General features: G+C 51.4%; 1 protein-coding gene across 1 annotated transcript in view; it reads left to right on the top strand.

Annotated features, from left to right (window-relative positions):
* NARF (nuclear prelamin A recognition factor) overlaps positions 1-20726 on the top strand; it is a 48913-nt gene that overhangs the window by 10611 nt on the left and 17576 nt on the right. Inside the window, exons 2-4 of the mRNA XM_068264369.1 lie at positions 10950-11027; positions 18536-18679; positions 18754-18886. Coding sequence (XP_068120470.1) covers positions 10950-11027; positions 18536-18679; positions 18754-18886 — 355 coding nt within the window. The remainder of the gene's footprint in view (positions 1-10949; positions 11028-18535; positions 18680-18753; positions 18887-20726) is intronic.

Genomic DNA, 20726 nt, shown 5'->3' with positions numbered 1-20726 from the left:
TCCCTGTCTGGCCACCAGCCAATCAGGAAGAAACTCGTGCTTGTGGTCACTCCCTGCTTCGGGTATGCAGAAGTGTATTGTTGTTATAATACACTTCCACGCAGGCTCACAGCGACATCAACTATTTTTTTTTTTAAAATGCATCGCCATAGACTAACATGACTTTCGGGCCAACGCAGGTCGCCGTGGATCCCGTATGGTAATGTAGTTCTGTGCTAGCGTTAGATTAGGGACTGCTGGCGCAGCGTACTGCAACGTGGGAAGTATGAACTACCCCATAGACCAGTGATGAGTAACCTTGGCTCTCCAGCTGTGACAAAACTACAAATCCTATCATGCCTCTGCCTCCCCGAGTTATGCTTAGAGCTGTCAGAGTATTGCAATGCCTCATGGGACTTGTAGTTCCACCACAGCTGCAGTGCCAAGGTTAGCCATTACTGTCATAGGCTTAGGTATTTATTTTGCATGGTAGACGCTGTCCATATGTCTCTAAACCAGCTGGTAAGTGGCGTTCTGGCACTGCTCCTGGTGCCCGGTATACACAAGGCAGACTTGCCATGTCCATATGTCTCTGAGCCAGCTGGTAAATGGCGTTCTGGCACTACTCCTGGTGCCCGGTATACACAAGGCAGACTTGCCATGTCCATATGTCTCTGAGCCAGCTGGTAAGTGGCGTTCTGGCACTCCTGGTGCCCAGTATACACAAGGCAGACTTGCCATGTCCATATGTCTCTGAGCCAGCTGGTAAGTGGTGTTCTGGCACTACTGGTGCCCAGTATACACAAGGCAGACTTGCCATGCCCATATGTCTCTGAGCCAGCTGGTAAGTGGCGTTCTGGCACTGCTCCTGGTGCACAGTATACACAAGGCAGACTTGCCATGTCCATATGTCTCTGAGCCAGCTGGTAAGTGGTGTTCTGGCACTACTCCTGGTGCCCGGTATACACAAGGCAGACTTGCCATGTCCATATGTCTCTGAGCCAGCTGGTAAGTGGTGTTCTGGCACTACCCCCTGGTGCACAGTATACACAAGGCAGACTTGCCATGTCCATATGTGTGTGAGCCAGCTGGTAAGTGGCGTTCTGGCACTACTCCTGGTGCCCGGTATACACAAGGCGGACTTGCCATGCCCATATGTCTCTGAGCCAGCTGGTAAGTGGTGTTCTGGCACTACTCCTGGTGCTCAGTATACACAAGGCAGACTTGCCATGTCCATATGTCTCTGAGCCAGCTGGTAAGTGGTGTTCTGGCACTACCCCCTGGTGCACAGTATACACAAGGCAGACTTGCCATGTCCATATGTCTCTGAGCCAGCTGGTAAGTGGTGTTCTGGCACTACCCCCTGGTGCACAGTATACACAAGGCAGACTTGCCATGTCCATATGTGTGTGAGCCAGCTGGTAAGTGGCGTTCTGGCACTACTCCTGGTGCCCAGTATACACAAGGCGGACTTGCCATGCCCATATGTCTCTGAGCCAGCTGGTAAGTGGCGTTCTGGCACTACTCCTGGTGCCCGGTATACACAAGGCGGCCTTGCCATGTCCATATGTGTGTGAGCCAGCTGATATGTGGCATTCTGGCACTACTAGTACCCAGTATACACAAGGCAGACTTGCCATGCCCATATGTCTCTGAGCCAGCTGGTAAGTGGCGTTCTGGCACTACTAGTACCCAGTATACACAAGGCAGACTTGCCATGTCCATACAGTATGTCTCTGAGCCAGCTGGTAAGTGGCGTTCTGGCACTACTCCTGGTGCCCAGTATACACAAGGCAGACTTGCCATGTCCATATGTGTGTGTGAGCCAGCTGGTAAGTGGCGTTCTGGCACTACTCCTGGTGCCCGGTATACACAAGGCAGACTTGCCATGTCCATATGTCTCTGAGCCAGCTGGTAAATGGCGTTCTGGCACTACTCCTGGTGCCCGGTATACACAAGGCAGACCTGCCATGTGTTTTGGCTGTGCCCTCAGTGTACACATCTGCTCTGAAGGACGTCAGCTGCAACACCGTCCAACTGCCAGAGGACAATCGCTGCGAATGTTCTGGCCAGGGCCTCGGATAACAGCTCTGCGGTAGGCGGTCAGCAAATATTTTGAAAGGTGTTTGTTTTGTTTTTTTACTGCTGACGTCTGTCTTGGCCTCCGATCACATTCCAATGCCCAAGTCTGACCTGTCCCAATGTTTTGTCTTTTGCAAACTTTCCACAGGTCCTCTCAGTTGCCGTACAGTTACCTCTAAGTCAGGGGTGTCAAACTAAAATACAAGGTGGGCTGAAATTGAATACTGGGACTAAGTCGTGGGTCAACCTCAATATCTAGTGGCCACCTTCCTCCGCTATACAGTTCCCTGGTGTCTAGTGGTCCCCTCACTCCCCTATACAGTTCCCTGGTGTCTAGTGCCCCCCTCCTCCTCCTCCTGTACACAATACCCAGGTGTTTAGTGGTCCTGCCTCCCCTATACAGTTTTCTGGTGTCTAGTGTCTGCCAGTGGAACTGATCTTGGACTTCAGGAGACACCCCCCTCCCCCCACAACAACCAATCTTTATCAATGAGATTGAAGTGTTCAGGGTCCCTAGCGTCAGGTTCCTGGGAACAACCCTAACGAGCGACCTAAGGTGGGCGCAGAACACCACCAAAATCCAGAAGAAGGCTCAACAGAGACTATTCTTCCTGCGCCAATTGAAAAAATTTGGTATGCCTCAGGAGCTGCTGTCCAGCTTCTACACGGCCACTATTGAGGCTACCCTTTGCTCCGCTATTATCGTGTGGTATGCAAGAGCAACCGTTAGCGACAAGTACAAGCTTCAGAGTTATCAGCTCAGCGGAAAGGACCATTGGCTCTCCTCTGCCACCTCTAGACCTCCTCTACACTACCAGAATGAAAACAAGGGCCAACAGGATCTCCCAGGACCCATCCCACCCAGTTTGCCGCTTCTTTAAGCTCCTCCCATCGGGCCGACGCTACAGGACCATCCACCCAAGGACTAACAGGCGTAGAGACACCTTTTTTCCCCAAGCAGCGCTCCTGCTGAACTCCTGCCTCTCGTCGTTATGCTAGTCGCTTCAGGTCAAATTAGCCTGGACAAGGCACACTGGAACTCGGGCCAGTAAATAACCCAGCTAGTAACCGTGTGCTCTTCTTGGCAGAGCTCTACTCAAGGTGCTGAATCTTTCAATGAACTTACGTTATTCCTGTGCAGCACAATATCCAAACCCGGAGGATTTTAGTTCATGAGCCGACCGCATATTGTACTGCATAGACCGTTAAAAATGTATAGGTACTGCCTGTCTTGATGTATTATTGCCTGTCTTGCTTGTACTATTTGTATTATTATTTGTATTATTGCTATTGTCTTTGACTGTTTCGCTTCTTATGTTATTGTCTATTGTCTGTTGCCATGTGAACCACAACCAATTCCGGGTTCGACCTCGGTCGAACTTGGCAAAATAATAAAGTTTCTGATTATTCTCCTACACAATTCCCTGGTGTCTAGTGGTCCTCCCCTCTCTACCCTATACAGTTCCCTGGTGTGTAGTGTCCCACCCCCTATTCAGTTCCCTGGTGTCTAGTGGTCCTCCCTCCCCTATACAGTTCCCTGGTGTGTAGTGTCCCACCCCCTATTCAGTTCCCTGGTGTCTAGTGGTCCTCCCTCCCCTATACAGTTCCCTGGTGTGTAGTGTCCCACCCCCTATTCAGTTCCCTGGTGTCTAGTGGTCCTCCCTCCCCTATATTGTTCCCTAGTGTCACCCCCATGATGATATTCTGTTTTCAGTAAGTGTGTGTGTTCTCCTTTTTATTGCTCTATGGCTGGACAGTGTACTGGTAAAGGACGCAGCCTCCGACATAGGAGACCTGGGTTTGTGGCCGTACATCAGGCGGCTGATCGACCATCCGATTCCATTGTTTATAATTGGATGATTGGATTGGTGCCGCCAGGTGCATGCCCGATCGACTATGCAACCAATTTTGGGCCTAAATTGGTTGCATTAATCAGGCAGACATGTTACAAGATGTCGGGGCAACTTGCTCAAATGTTTGTGTGGCGAGCAATATCAGGGTGAGTGACAAATGTGACGAGACCCTCTGTCCCCCCTAATGTGTAATGCACCCACTGCACGCTATATGTTACCTGTCCGTGGCTGCTGCTTGCCCTGCGCTGTGTCTGGGCACACTCCTTGCTCCATACACGTGTCCCATGTGGGCATGTTCGCTGGCAGCCACATCGGGAGCGTGCATGGAGCAAGGAGTGCGCCCAGACACAGCAGAGGGCAAGCAGCGGCCACAGACAGGTATTGTATAGAACACTGGGTGGAAGGTTTATAGCACATTGGAGTAGACGGCGTCGGGGCAGAGAGGCTGTCGGATGCAGTGCACGAGGCCAATTCCGGATCCGTTTCACCATGAAATAGATCGAGAATCATCCTGCAGTGTATAGGCAGCTGACAGATCTCTCTAATCAGCGATCAGAGAGAGATTTGTCTCTTCCCATAATGTGTGTGTGTGTGTGTGTCTGTCTGTCTGTCTGTCTGTCTCTATATATATATATATATATCTATGTGTGTTTGTTTTCATGACTGCACCAGTGAGGACTTCTGATTGTTGGTTGGGGTTTTACGGAAAATCTGCTGCCTGTTCTGTATTAGTTACGCTGTAAGATTTCCGATCCGTTGTGTACAATCCTTCTCATATGTCTCTCTGTGACACGCAAGGGAAGTGCTGCTTACAGACTCTCTATAGTGGGTACAGCATCGTGTAGCCAGGAGTGGGTACATTGATGTAAAGGTTTTAAAGAGGATCTGAACTCAGAACTTCCTCTCTGCTCTAAAAGATCCACTACAGCATTATAACCTTTAAACGTAAAAACATGTATTCGTTACAGCTGATACAAACCCTAACATTAATCTGCACGGTTCATTTTTTAAAAATCGCTCCCATTCACTTTCATTAAAATCGAGGTAACAATTGTCACGATTTTCGTGTATGCGATCATGAAATCGCAGAAATTGTTTATGCTTCCCCCCCCCCTCCGCAAATCAATCACAAAGCGCTCAGAAAAGAACTTCTAGTGTGAATGGGCCCTTAAGCAGGCTGAACTCTGTAGGTACATTCAGGGTGCATTTCTCTGCGTTTTCCTTCTGTCCTGTGCAAGAGTTCAGGTCCACTATAAAGTGGAACTCCAGTGAAAATAATGTAATAAAAAAAGTGCTTCATTTTTACAATAATTATGTATAAATGATTTAGTCAGTGTTTGCCCGTTGTAAAATCTTTCCTCTCCCTGATTTACATTCTGACATTTATCACATGGTGACATTTTTACTGCTGACAGGTGAGGTAGCTGCTGCATGCTTTTTTGGCAGTTGGAAACCACTGTAAACAGCTATTTCCCACAATGCAACAAGGTTCACAGACAGGAAACTGATGGAGAGATATGGAGGCTGCCATATTTTATATCCTTCCAGTGTTCTCCCCAGAATTTTTTTCCAGCCGGGTGGCATGAAAAAGTAGCCGGGTGGGTAGAGATGAAATTGCAGGGCAACTCTGCTTACAGCATAGGAGGAGGTTAGGAGGTGAGCCGATGACAGCCGGGTGGTCACCAAATCTAGCCGGGTGGAGCACCCGGCTAAAAGAGCCTGGAGAGAACACTGTCCTTCCCCTGAATAAGCATGCGAAGCAGGTGTGTGTCTGAAGCGTGACTGGATCCAAAACAGAGCAAATGGCACACAGCGGGCCTGTTTATTTGAAGGACAATACAGCCCACAATGTCATTATCGGCTGTGGCGGCACTGGGGTGTAATTTGGGCACAGAGTGCTCCATTCCTCCTCTGCTTGGCCTTGCAGATACATCTGTTGCACCGGGCACCCACATTCAGTCCTGGTTCCTCTGGCTCTGTTTGTGCACCGGGTGCTGATTTCAGCAGTGGTTCCTCTCTTGGCCTGCTGCTGATCCACACTGGCCCTGCAGACACAGCTGTGGCACCCGATTTCAGCAGTGGCTTCTCTCTTGGCCTGCTGCTGTCCCACACTGGCCCTGCAGTCACAGCGGTTGCACCCGATTTCAGCAGTGGCTTCTCTCTTGGCCTGCTGCTGTCCCACACTGGCCCTGCAGACACAGCTGTTGCACCCGATTTCAGCAGTGCCTTCTCTCTTGGCCTGCTGCTGTCCCACACTGGCCCTGCAGACACAGCTGTTGCACCCGATTTCAGCAGTGGCTTCTCTCTTGGCCTGCTGCTGATCCACACTAGCCCTGCAGACACAGCTGTTGCACCCAATTTCAGCAGTGGCTTCTCTCTTGGCCTGCTGCTGTCCCACACTAGCCCTGCAGACACAGCTGTTGCACCCGATTTCAGCAGTGGCTTCTCTCTTGGCCTGCTGCTGTTCCACACTAGCCCTGCAGACACAGCTGTTGCACCCGATTTCAGCAGTGGCTTCTCTCTTGGCCTGCTGCTGATCCACACTGGCCCTGCAGTCACAGCTGTTGCACCCGATTTCAGCAGTGGCTTCTCTCTTGGCCTGCTGCTGTCCCACACTGGCCCTGCAGACACAGCTGTTGCACCCGATTTCAGCAGTGGCTTCTCTCTTGGCCTGCTGCTGTACCACACTAGCCCTGCAGACACAGCGGTTGCACCCGATTTCAGCAGTGGCTTCTCTCTTGGCCTGCTGCTGTTCCACACTAGTCCTGCAGACACAGCTGTTGCACCCGATTTCAGCAGTGCCTTCTCTCTTGGCCTGCTGCTGTTCCACACTGGCCCTGCAGTCACAGCTGTTGCACCCGATTTCAGCAGTGGCTTCTCTCTTGGCCTGCTGCTGTCCCACACTAGCCCTGCAGACACAGCTGTTGCACCCGATTTCAGCAGTGGTTCCTCTCTTGGCCTGCTGCTGTCCCACACTAGCCCTGCAGACACAGCTGTTGCACCCGATTTCAGCAGTGGCTTCTCTCTTGGCCTGCTGCTGATCCACACTGGCCCTGCAGACACAGCTGTTGCACCCGATTTCAGCAGTGGCTTCTCTCTTGGCCTGCTGCTGATCCACACTGGCCCTGCAGACACAGCTGTTGCACCCGATTTCAGCAGTGGCTTCTCTCTTGGCCTGCTGCTGATCCACACTAGCCCTGCAGTCACAGCTGTTGCACCTGATTTCAGCAGTGGCTTCTCTCTTGGCCTGCTGCTGTACCACACTAGCCCTGCAGTCACAGCTGTTGCACCCGATATCAGCAGTGGCTTCTCTCTTGGCCTGCTGCTGTCCCACACTGGCCCTGCAGTCACAGCTGTTGCACCCGATATCAGCAGTGGCTTCTCTCTTGGCCTGCTGCTGTTCCACACTGGCCCTGCAGACACAGCTGTTGCACCCGATTTCAGCAGTGGCTTCTCTCTTGGCCTGCTGCTGTCCCACACTGGCCCTGCAGACACAGCTGTTGCACCCGATTTCAGCAATGCCTTCTCTCTTGGTCTGCTGCTGATCCACACTGGCCCTGCAGACACAGCTGTTGCACCCGATTTCAGCAGTGGCTTCTCTCTTGGCCTGCTGCTGTACCACACTAGCCCTGCAGACACAGCTGTTGCACCCGATTTCAGCAGTGGCTTCTCTCTTGGCCTGCTGCTGTCCCACACTGGCCCTGCAGACACAGCTGTTGCACCCGATTTCAGCAATGCCTTCTCTCTTGGTCTGCTGCTGATCCACACTGGCCCTGCAGACACAGCTGTTGCACCCGATTTCAGCAGTGGCTTCTCTCTTGGCCTGCTGCTGTTCCACACTAGTCCTGCAGACACAGCTGTTGCACCCGATTTCAGCAGTGGCTTCTCTCTTGGTCTGCTGTTGTCCCACACTGGCCCTGCAGACACAGCTGTTGCACCCGATTTCAGCAGTGGCTTCTCTCTTGGCCTGCTGCTGATCCACACTGGCCCTGCAGACACAGCTGTTGCACCCGATATCGCATCCACTTGCAGGAGGTAGTCTGTAAGCCGGGCACCCAATTTCTACAGCGGCTTTGCTCTCTGCCTGCCGCTGTTCGGGATTTCCTCATTCCTACCATTTTATCAGCTGCTCCTATTTAAATGCACTCAGCTGGATGACCTGGTTACTTGATTCAGACACTACTAAAGCCTGAAACATCAGCAGGGCAGCCAGGCAACTGGTATTGTTTAACAGAAGATAAATATGGCAGCCTCTGTTACGCAGTTTAGGAGGTTTTGTTACTTTTTGCCCGATTAATAAAATTATTGTCCCACATCGGTGTAAACCATTTAGCTAGGCTAGCTAGGAAAGGTGTTGGGCACCCCCCGATTATACATTACCCAGCCTGGATCCAGCAATCGGCGCAGCCTCCCAGCACTGCTCCAGTCTCTCTTTGGGGAGGGATCGCAGATGACGTCATGCCCAGACCCGATCTTCCCCATAGACCAGGGGTCTCAAACTCGCGGCCCGCGGGCCATTTGCGGCCCTCGATACAATATTTTGTGGCCCTCGCCTGCAAAAGCTTCCTTATAGTTCGCTTCAGTGCTCCCAAGTAATCCGCCGCATCCCCGCCGCTAAACGAGGGCTTCAGAGCCCCCACATCGCCCGGGGGCAATCCGCCGGCATTTCCTGGAAGGGGCAGAGCTTTCAGCCTCAGCTCTGCCTCTCCTGACATCAATCGCCGCACGGATCGCCGCCTCTCCCCGCCCCTCTCTGTGAAGGAAGAGTGAAGGGGGCGGGCAGAGGCGGCGATGCGCCGCGATTGTGAAATTCCTTATGCGGCCCAGCCTCATCCTGACTTTGCCTCCTGCGGCTCCCCTGGTAAATTGAGTTTGAGACCCCTGCCATAGAGAGACCAGAGCTGTGCAGGGAGGCTGCGCCAATCGCTGGATCCAGGGGGAATAATGTATAAACGGGGGCATCGGCGGGGATTGGGGGTGCCGGGTACTTGTGCTAGCTAGAGGGTTTACAGTAATTTGGGACTCCTGGGGCCACAGAGCGGTATGCCTGACACAGTGTCAGGCATTCCGCTAAGGAGGTTACATAAAAGTACTAGCCTAAGGAGGAGAAAGGCTTTGTGTCCTGTAGAGGCTTCCCGTTCCTCTCCTCTCCTTCTAGCACTGTCCCCCGGGTTAGCAGTCTCCCACCGATGGGCTATGAGACTGCTCTCTCCTGCTGCAGGAGGATCCTTCTAGCGCTGTCCCCCGGGTCAGCAGTCTCCCACCAATGGGTCTAAGACTGCTCTCCTCAGCCGCAGGAGGATTCAGAAGTCCGAGTGCTCTGAAAGACAGATGGCTCCGTAGTGCACATACGTGAGCGCACTCTCTCACACGTACGCAGCCACCCGCCTTCAGGAGCACTGCGACTAAACAGAAATCACCGCAGCACAAAGCTTGCCGAGCATGCAGAATGGATTCAAATTTAATTATTTTTTATTACTGCAAACTGTAAAAAAATTACAATAATTTGAAAGGACCAATCACAATTAAAATCGCTAACCGCAAATCGCTACCATAATCGCTGGCAAAAAGCTTAACATTTTTTTTTTTAAATCGCTAACGAAATAGCTCATGAAATTGCTTAAAGAGACTCTGTAACAAAAATGTCATGCTTTGTTCTACCATCCTACAAGTTCCTAAACCTATTCTAATGTATTCTGGCTTACTGCAGCACTTTCTACTATCACAGTCTCTGTAATAAATCAATGTATCTTTCCCCTGTCGGACTTGTCGCCCTGTGTCTGGAAGGCTGCCAACTCTTCCGTGTGATCTGTTATGCACACCCCTCTTCAGGCCCCTCTCTGCACACTCTAGTGTGTGTGTTATTTACATAAGCCAGCAGCTTCTCTGCTCTCTTATCAGTGAAAGAACTGGATAAAAATCCTGCTCTGTTAGGCTATGAAAGGAGCTGGCTGACACATACTGAGGAATTACAGACACAGGGCAGAGCTGTCTGCAGGAAGAAACGATCAGCCAGTGTACTATTCAGTGCATGAGAGCTGCAGGGGACAGAAGGTAAACACACAAATGATATCTTGAGATTCAAAAGGAAGGGTGTATACAGCCTGCTTGTGTATGGATGTATTTTCTATGTGTGGACATACTGTACATCAACCTACTTCCTGTTTGGTGGCCATTTTGTTTGTTTATAAACTTTTTAAAACTGTTTTTGACTACTTTTAATTCAGTGGGAAGCGGCGGAATTGTGACAGAGGGTAATAGGAGATGTCCCCTAACGCACTGGTATGTTTACTTTTGTGCGATTTATTTATTTATTTATTTATTTTCCCCCCCTCTCTTATGGCCCGTACTCACGGGCTGCAAATGTTGCCTGTCGCCAGCACACGTGAGCGTGTGGGCGACAGGCCGGCAACAGCTCCTCGCCAGGTCCCTCCGCGTACACACGCGGAAGAGGGACCAGCGGCGAGGCGGAAGCTGTCGCCGACGTTCCTCCTCCCTCCGCCGGAAGCTCCATATACTTTAATGGAGGTTGCTGTCGCTAGTCCGCGGACTAGCGACAGTTGCGGCGGAGGTGCTGCGGCGACTGTCGCCATGCGATTGAAACTTTTAATAGCATGGCGACATGAGCGACGGGCGACAGTTCGGGGTGCGCGCGCGTGCAACGGCCCATACTCACAGGCGACCTGTCGCCGCAACACGCGCGCGCTGCGTGTTGAGGCGACAAAAGTCCCTCGTGAGTATGGGCCATTACAATACAGATTCTCTTTAAACGCTAGTGATTGCAGAAGCGATTTGAGCCTAGTAGTGGGTTCCAGGCCTTATTAGGCTGTTTTTGCTTTAATAATACCAGTAAATTGCTCTTATCTTACTTTCCCAGCCTGCAGAACGCGGTAACGAGGTCGCTGTTATCACAGACCTGCACAGCCAGACACTATAAGCTGCAGACAAGTTCTAATCCTCCTGGAAAAGTCTCTATTTTCTCAGTAAAGTTGTAAATCCCATGCTTAATGTTCCTTTTGATGTTTGTGTTCTCAGGAATGCAGCAAGAAGAAGAAGAAAGAGGCAGAAAATGCTGAGATCTCAGAAGCCCCCTTGCCTGGAGACGGAGAGGAGGTAAGGAACCTTATCAGAGGCCTTCCATGTGTCCTTGTAGATGAGGACAGGGCTGCAGGTCACACACCCATTCCCCTGCCCTATCTGGGCCCATCACCCCCCTCATGGGCCAGCTCAGCTGCCTGACGCCTCTGTATAGCTACAGATATCTCACCAGACACTGCTCTGATGTCTCCCAAACCCATCCTCACATTCACTAGCTAATCTACAGGATCTTGACATAGGTTGAATGTATTTGTGATTAAAGTGGAGCTGAACTCTTGCACTGGACAAAAGGAAAACAGAGAAAGGCACCCTGTATGTATTTAGCCTGCCTAATATCCCCCCATCTGTGTCTAATCACAAGTTGTGCAAAAAAAAAAAGTGGGATCAGCGCATCACCAGGCCGCCTCTGAATGGCCTCAGCTCAGAGATGCGCTGAGCCCCCCCAGAAACTGCAAATGCACCTTGAACCCAAACAGAGGCTCTGCATATACACCAAAGGAAAACTATTAAATGGGAGCAGCTGACCAGAAATAAATCAATGAAACATAGCAAAGAAATGAACAGCGCTACTTAAAAACAGATGAGTGCTTACCTGCAAAAAAGTGCACACCCCACTCATGGGATTCAAATAATGGTGTATATGCAGAGCCTCTGTTTGGGTTCAAGGTGCGTTTGCAGTTTCTGGGGGGGCTCAGCGCATCTCTGAGCTGGGGCCATTCAGAGGCGGCCTGGTGATGCGCTGATCCCACTTTTTCTGCGCAATTCTTAATTTTACTGGTAGCGCGCCCAGGCTATGCATATGCATAGGTAGGTTTTAGTTAGTGTTAGGTCCCCTCCCATGGAGGAAAGACTTCTTCGACAGTGGGAGGGACGAGTACCTAACAAATTGCATGCAAGCTGTTAGTGGAAACTAACATCCTCCAAGTGGTAGACAGGTTGTATGTGTGCTCATTGTGTATTTGTATCCCATGAGTGGGGTCTGCATTTTTTTGCAGGTAAGCATTCATCTGTTTTTAAGTAGCGCTGTTCATTTCTTTGCTATGTTTAATCACAAGTTGTAGTTTAATCTCTCAGTTGCGTTAGATGGCTGCTTCAGCAGAGCAGCTAAGTTGTAAAAACAGGATGTTAACCCCATGTCTGTTTCCCTGAAAGCAGGAAGTAGACATACTACAGATTTATTGCAGGGTTTGTATCAGCTGTAACAAAGAAATGTTTGATCACTCTGCTGTCCCTGCCCACCGCCTGACGTCACCTCTGCAACAGAACGTTTTGTCAGCCAGTAGGCTAACGACACATCTGTACAGTCTCGGCCCAGCAATGTCACTGGAGAGATCGTTTCTCAGTCTCTTGGTTGACATCAATCTGGCATGTGTATGGGCCTAAAGAAAATTTTGGTGGGGGGGGGCAAAAAAAAATGTATTCGCCACCTTTGTGCTCACCCTCCTACTTTGCACTAGTTTTAGGTAGCTAGTGTGCTCCCCCTTCCCAAAGTATAGGTAATCTCTGAGCATAGTCTGCCAATATGCCCCTCAAGTATAGAACTCCAGGCTCCCCAGCAATCTGTCTTCTCTGTGCCTCCCTATCTTGATTACAGTGACCTGACCATTGCACCACACTGCAGAGCTTTCTGTCATGCTGCCCCTACCCTTGGAACTCCCTGCTACGCTTAGTAAAGACAGCCCGATCCCCGGACACAGAGTAGGGACACCAAGAGCCAAATGTATTGTAGTTGAAATGAAGTATGATAGAGTAATAAGCTATCTTCACAAAGCAGGATTACCTCAAAGGCAACCACTCTATATAGGCAGGTGGGGAGATTTGACCTGACCCCACTCAGGATTAAGAAGTCTCTCTCCATAGATGAGGAAAAAGGGGGTAACACCCCTCCACCAGGGGTGGACTTAATATAGCATAGTATGGAGACAGAGGCGCCAAAAGGATAAAAGTATCTAAAACATGAGTAGGCAGTGGTGGACTCCCCTCCTCCAAGCAGACACACAAAAGTTCCCAATGTGTTTCTCAAATACAACCAGTTTATTTACATACTTCGGGGACAATGCAACGCGTTTCACAGGTTTGATCCCACTTCATCAGGCAATAACGGAGCAATAGCATATGTGGTCAGTAGAAGAGCCAGGCACCTCAGTGAGGTCTTCTACTGACCACATAAGCTATTGCTCCATGGTTATTGCCTCCATGAAGCGGGACCATCCCTGGAGTTATTTAATACAGAAAAGCGCTTTACAAATGTTGGTTGTTCTCTGCACCCCAAGGAGCCTGCCGTGGGTCTCCATGAGGTCCGTAGTGGACTCCCGTATTTTCACTGCCAGCCACACACAATAGGCCCCAGATGCCATGGTCATCCCTGCCCCAGATGCTATGGTCATCCCTGCCCCAGATGCTATGGTCATCCCTGCCCCAGAGGCTATGGTCCTCCCTGCCCCAGAGGCTATGGTCCTCCCTGCCCCAGAGGCTATGGTCCTCCCTGCCCCAGAGGCTATGGTCCTCCCTGCCCCAGAGGCTATGGTCCTCCCTGCCCCAGAGGCTATGGTCCTCCCTGCCCCAGAGGCTATGGTCCTCCCTGCCCCAGAGGCTATGGTCCTCCCTGCCCCAGAGGCTATGGTCCTCCCTGCCCCAGAGGCTATGGTCCTCCCTGCCCCAGAGGCTATGGTCCTCCCTGCCCCAGAGGCTATGGTCCTCCCTGCCCCAGAGGCTATGGTCCTCCCTGCCCCAGAGGCTATGGTCCTCCCTGCCCCAGAGGCTATGGTCCTCCCTGCCCCAGAGGCTATGGTCCTCCCTGCCCCAGAGGCTATGGTCCTCCCTGCCCCAGAGGCTATGGTCCTCCCTGCCCCAGAGGCTATGGTCCTCCCTGCCCCAGAGGCTATGGTCCTCCCTGCCCCAGAGGCTATGGTCCTCCCTGCCCCAGAGGCTATGGTCCTCCCTGCCCCAGAGGCTATGGTCCTCCCTGCCCCAGAGGCTATGGTCCTCCCTGCCCCATCCCTGCACCTGTGGCGGGCTTGGACAAATTTCCCTTTTCCTCTATCCTAACTCTACCCTAGAAAGTTTTCAAAGAGGGCCATTCACACATTTTATTTATTTATTTATTCCCCATTTGATTTGATCACTCTGATAGATTCTGTTGTATGGTCATCCCTGCCCCAGAGGCTATGGTCATCTCTGCCCCAGATGCTATGGTCCTCCCTGCCCCAGAGGCTATGGTCCTCCCTGCCCCAGAGGCTATGGTCCTCCCTGCCCCAGAGGCTATGGTCCTCCCTGCCCCAGAGGCTATGGTCCTCCCTGCCCCAGAGGCTATGGTCCTCCCTGCCCCAGAGGCTATGGTCCTCCCTGCCCCAGAGGCTATGGTCCTCCCTGCCCCAGAGGCTATGGTCCTCCCTGCCCCAGAGGCTATGGTCCTCCCTGCCCCAGAGGCTATGGTCCTCCCTGCCCCAGAGGCTATGGTCCTCCCTGCCCCAGAGGCTATGGTCCTCCCTGCCCCAGAGGCTATGGTCCTCCCTGCCCCAGAGGCTATGGTCCTCCCTGCCCCAGAGGCTATGGTCCTCCCTGCACCTGTGGCGGGCTTGGACAAATTTCCCTTTTCCTCTATCCTAACTCTACCCTAGAAAGTTTTCAAAGAGGGCCATTCACACATTTTATTTATTTATTTATTCCCCATTTGATTTGATCACTCTGATAGATTCTGTTGTATGGTCATCCCTGCCCCAGAGGCTATGGTCCTCCCTGCCCCAGAGGCTATGGTCCTCCCTGCCCCAGAGGCTATGGTCCTCCCTGCCCCAGAGGCTATGGTCCTCCCTGCCCCAGAGGCTATGGTCCTCCCTGCCCCAGAGGCTATGGTCCTCCCTGCCCCAGAGGCTATGGTCCTCCCTGCCCCAGAGGCTATGGTCCTCCCTGCCCCAGAGGCTATGGTCCTCCCTGCCCCAGAGGCTATGGTCCTCCCTGCCCCAGAGGCTATGGTCCTCCCTGCCCCAGAGGCTATGGTCCTCCCTGCCCCAGAGGCTATGGTCCTCCCTGCCCCAGAGGCTATGGTCCTCCCTGCCCCAGAGGCTATGGTCCTCCCTGCCCCAGAGGCTATGGTCCTCCCTGCCCCAGAGGCTATGGTCCTCCCTGCCCCAGAGGCTATGGTCCTCCCTGCCCCAGAGGCTATGGTCCTCCCTGCCCCAGAGGCTATGGTCCTCCCTGCCCCAGAGGCTATGGTCCTCCCTGCCCCAGAGGCTATGGTCCTCCCTGCCCCAGAGGCTATGGTCCTCCCTGCCCCAGAGGCTATGGTCCTCCCTGCCTCAGAGGCTATGGTCCTCCCTGCCCCAGAGGCTATGGTCCTCCCTGCCCCAGAGGCTATGGTCCTCCCTGCCCCAGAGGCTATGGTCCTCCCTGCCCCAGAGGCTATGGTCCTCCCTGCCCCAGAGGCTATGGTCCTCCCTGCCCCAGAGGCTATGGTCCTCCCTGCCCCAGAGGCTATGGTCCTCCCTGCCCCAGAGGCTATGGTCCTCCCTGCCCCAGAGGCTATGGTCCTCCCTGCCCCAGAGGCTATGGTCCTCCCTGCCCCAGAGGCTATGGTCCTCCCTGCCCCAGAGGCTATGGTCCTCCCTGCCCCAGAGGCTATGGTCCTCCCTGCCCCAGAGGCTATGGTCCTCCCTGCCCCAGAGGCTATGGTCCTCCCTGCCCCAGAGGCTATGGTCCTCCCTGCCCCAGAGGCTATGGTCCTTCCTGCCCCAGAGGCTATGGTCCTCCCTGCACCTGTGGCGGGCTTGGACAAATTTCCCTTTTCCTCTATCCTAACTCTACCCTAGAAAGTTTTCAAAGAGGGCCATTCACACATTTTATTTATTTATTTATTCCCCATTTGATTTGATCACTCTGATAGATTCTGTTGTATGGTCATCCCTGCCCCAGAGGCTATGGTCATCTCTGCCCCAGATGCTATGGTCCTCCCTGCCCCAGAGGCTATGGTCCTCCCTGCCCCAGAGGCTATGGTCCTCCCTGCCCCAGAGGCTATGGTCCTCCCTGCCCCAGAGGCTATGGTCCTCCCTGCCCCAGAGGCTATGGTCCTCCCTGCACCTGTGGCGGGCTTGGACAAATTTCCCTTTTCCTCTATCCTAACTCTACCCTAGAAAGTTTTCAAAGAGGGCCATTCACACATTTTATTTATTTATTTATTCCCCATTTGATTTGATCACTCTGATAGATTCTGTTGTATGGTCATCCCTGCCCCAGAGACTATGGTCATCTCTGCCCCAGATGCTATGGTCCTCCCTGCCCCAGAGGCTATGGTCCTCCCTGCCCCAGAGGCTATGGTCCTCCCTGCCCCAGAGGCTATGGTCCTCCCTGCCCCAGAGGCTATGGTCCTCCCTGCCCCAGAGGCTATGGTCCTCCCTGCCCCAGAGGCTATGGTCCTCCCTGCCCCAGAGGCTATGGTCCTCCCTGCCCCAGAGGCTATGGTCCTCCCTGCCCCAGAGGCTATGGTCCTCCCTGCCCCAGAGGCTATGGTCCTCCCTGCCCCAGAGGCTATGGTCCTCCCTGCCCCAGAGGCTATGGTCCTCCCTGCCCCAGAGGCTATGGTCATCCCTGCACCTGTGGCGGGCTTGGACAAATTTCCCTTTTCCTCTATCCTAACTCTACCCTAGAAAGTTTTCAAAGAGGGCCATTCACACATTTTATTTATTTATTCCCCATTTGATTTGATCACTCTGATAGATTCTGTTGGCGATTTGATGCTACAAAACACGCCCGACTCATTTCTGAATTAGTTTTGGCCTAAAATCAGAAGTGGACAATCTAGTTGATTGTGGGCATTAGTGAAAGTACATCGGTGGCCTATAACTGCATCAAACAGTGTGCAGCACTGCGGTTCAAGGGGTGGTTTATGTTTTGTTTTTTGTGTCACATAGCTAAAAACTCACCACAAATAAAGTTAGAGTTCTGCTTTAAGCCTGGCATTACTTTACCTTCTCCTCCTTTACCCCAATGAACTTAAATGTGGTGCCCTCTCTCTCCCCTTCTCCACCCCCCAACCCCTCGTTATACTTATGTGAGCCACAGAGGTTCCAGTGAGGATGTTGCTGTGGGGCGATGCAGAGGATCTTGGGATGGATATGTGGGAAGGGGATACAACTGCGCTGATCAGTGTCCGAATGGCAGAGGTGCTTTTGGATTCTAACTGGATGAGCGGGGTGTCACGTGACTCTATAGATGAGGGTAACTATAATGGTGCCACATTCAATTAGCTAGAAATAATGTAAGTTCTGGAAATGGACTTTAATGCAAGTGAAGTGAAAGTTCCTCTAGCTGAGTCCATCTCCGTCCCGTTCTGTGTCTGTACATAACATTGTGCTACCAGTGCACAGCAGCATCATGTCGCCTTTCTGGCCAGAGTGGCAGAACTTGCTGTCTATTTCATAGGAGCGGCCATTCCATTTCTGGAAATCTATTGACTAATGAAAATGGCATGGTATTTTCCGAAAGCATCTGCCTACCAGAATGTGCACGGTGTAAAATACAATTGTGGAACTCCAGGCCTGGAAGGGCCAGATCCATGCCAGTGTTTAGGATGGACTGATAGAGAGGAATGCGTTCTGCCTGATGGACAACACCTTTCCTGATCCAGACCCATCCATTCATTAGAGCTGTTTAAAAAAATGTGTGAGGACCTCGGCCCTCTATGGGTTTTTTGGGTTTGACATCCCTGCTCTAAAACCAACTCACTGCTGTTCCGAGCAGGACTTGGCCCAGGCAAAATATAGTGCATTTTAACAGGGGCACTGCATGAAGGCACCGCAAGGTTATGCATGTCCTGGGAGTGACAACACCAAAAGTATAGGAGAGGGAGGGGCAGGCGCAGACCGCCACCTCCAAGAAAGGTGGCACAAGGATGCCCACATGCGGCGCACCTGTCCAGATGCAAAGTACTCTGGGAGGGCCGACTGCTGCAGGGAACAGCAGTAAGGTAGTGTTAGACCCTGCAGTTGCTTCCAGCAAATGCTATGCCATCTTACAAGTAGTCAATACACAATTAGGCAGCCAGGATATAGCCAGGTAAACCTGTTCTGAGCACCTTCTTCTTCTTCTTCTTAATATTATTATTATTATTATTATTATTATATATTTTTTTTTATTTTTTTTTTCCCCAAGTTTGTAGTAAGAATGATTTAGTCAGTGTTTTGGCCATTGTAAAACCTTTCCTCTTCCTGATTTACATTCTGAAATTCATCACAGGTGGTGATATCTTTACTGCTGGCAGGTGCAGCTCTGCAGAATGTTTGTTTACCGAGAGTTCTAAAGCCAGTGACAATAAATGACTGGACTCTCTAAGACCATCATTTATTCCCAGGATGCAATTTGGCGATTCATGTAATAGGTGTTAGATTGACCCCTCTGGGAATGTCCTCTTGAAAGCTTGCATGTGGTATAGCAGTAACTTGCATATGTGGTTAGGAAGGGGTAGCAGTTTGGGCTGCGATTGATGGGGAAAGCCGTGTATTTATTTATGCGCTTTGTATATGTCTCCCCAGAAGAGTGAATTTCACCGTCTGGCGGATTCACGGATCTTCCTGAGCGACTGCCTGGCGTGTGGGAACTGCGTGACGTCAGAGGAAGGGGCCCGCATCTTCGCCCAGAACCAGCAGGAGCTGTTTAAGGTCCTGAGCCTGAACAAGGTACTGCAGCTCGTGTCCGGAGCTCCTCCCCCTCCCCCCTCTGTGGCCCCAGTAACTGTTTGCTTGACTTGCAGAGATGCGATCCGTCCCTCCATAGGCTGGTGGTGGCGTCCGTCAGCCCGCAGTCCGTGCCTTACATCGCTGTCAAGTTCCGGCTGTCCGTCTGCGAGGCGGCCAGGAAGCTGTGCGGCTTCCTCAAGAGTCTGGGTAAGCTGCGGAGCGTCATGGCAGCGCTGTGTCACATGCAGGCAATGCTGATCATCAGAGATGAACATTGACAAGCTATTCATTCTGGCTTAATTGTGGCAAATTGTATGCAGCAATTGCACTTCCTGTCAGTTTTGATTGGCCAATTTGCAATGACCGGTAAAAGTCGGAGTTCCCTTGTTCATAATGACTTGGCTGGTTTTTGTTTGTTTGTTTTTTAATGTTTTTAAAGGACACCTGAAGTGAAAGGGATATGGAGGCTGCCATATTTATTCTCTTTTAAAGCGGTATCGTCACCATAAAAATCAATCAAATTTCAACAGCAACTGGTCTGAGTGTATTAAGTGATAAAGATGCTAATCCTGCATTCAAAACTTGCAGAACTTTTTCTGCTGTTATGGTTTGTAGTTATCACATACTTTAGGAGCACTGGCCCTAGTGCCAAACAGTGCCAAAGAGTTGAATGCTGGGAGTTCTTTTTATCTATAATCTATTCCTCCTCTTCCATTTATTTCCCTGCCTAGCTGCTTATCAGAAACACCCTCTGATTACTTGTGTTTACAAGCAAGGCTGAGGTGAATCAGTGATTGGAGGATAAGACAGTGCAGTTCCTAGTATACACCTCAGTGGGAGTGTCTGAAGACTCTGGCAGGAGGGCAGCTAATGAATACACAATGAGCAAGAGAAGGGAGGAGGGGAAAACAAGTCAGGGAGGATATGATGTCAGCATTAGCTTGGCAAGATGGCCACTGCCTAGAATAGGATTTTCTGCTTTTCCTTTATAAAATTCACAGGAATCATTACGTGGATAGCACAATACATCTGTTATGTAAGTAGAGGTAGTATTTATCTACTTATATATGTGTTTGTATTTCTAGGTTAGCATGGGTGTCGCTTGTTCTTTAAGCAATACCAGTTGCTTGGCAGCCTGGCTGACCCTCTGCTTCTAATAGTTTTAGCCATTGCCCCTGAACAAGCATGCAGCAGATCAGCTGTTTTCTGACCTTTGACAGATCTAACAGGATCAGCTGCATGCTTGTTTCTGGTGTGACTCAGACACTACTGCAGCCAAATAAATCAGCAGGGCAGCCAGGCAACTGGTATTGTTTAACAGGAAATAAATATAGCAGCCTCCACATTCTTCTCACTTCAGTTGTCCTTTAAAGGATACATCTGGCAATGTAAAAAAACAGATTTACTTACCTGGGGTTTCCTCCAGCCCTTGGAAGCCTATGCCGGGGTCCCCTCCGTAGCAGGATGCTCCCGACCAGGTGCGTGACCTCGCAAATGTGCAGAGGCCACCGACCTGGCAGAGTCAGAGGGGACCCCGGAGCACCAGCATGGGGCGGAGCTTCAGCGAGGGACACAGACTGGAGGAAGCCCCAGGGAAGTAGATCTGGGGTTTTGTACATTGCCAGATGTATCTTTTAGACCATGTGGAAGTTGCATTACTTCTGGCCATGCTGAGGGGGGTGGGGCTACATTGGCCATGCTGAGGGAAGGGGCGGGGCTACACTGGCCATGCTGAGGGGCGGGGCTATGCTGGCCATCATGCTGAGGGGGCGGGGCGACACTGGCCATAAAGTAAATGATTTCCTCTGAGAAAACTCAGTTGATAACGTGAATTGCATATGAGCCCGTGTGCGCAAATCTCATTAGATCATGAACCACGGATAACCCCAGTACACCCGCACTGTCCCTCCGCACAGACTGAGTGGCAGACTGTATTGCTGCAGTATAATGGTATACAGAAGTGTTGTGCATCACATCCTTTGCAGATGGGGATCGTCCATCCCCGGTTACTTTTATCTAACGTGCGTGTATATAGTTTTATCCACTG

Source organism: Hyperolius riggenbachi, chromosome 12 (assembly GCF_040937935.1).
Source record: "Hyperolius riggenbachi isolate aHypRig1 chromosome 12, aHypRig1.pri, whole genome shotgun sequence".
NCBI classification, from domain to species: Eukaryota; Metazoa; Chordata; class Amphibia; order Anura; family Hyperoliidae; genus Hyperolius; species Hyperolius riggenbachi.
This window is presented reverse-complemented; position numbering and strand designations above follow the sequence as displayed.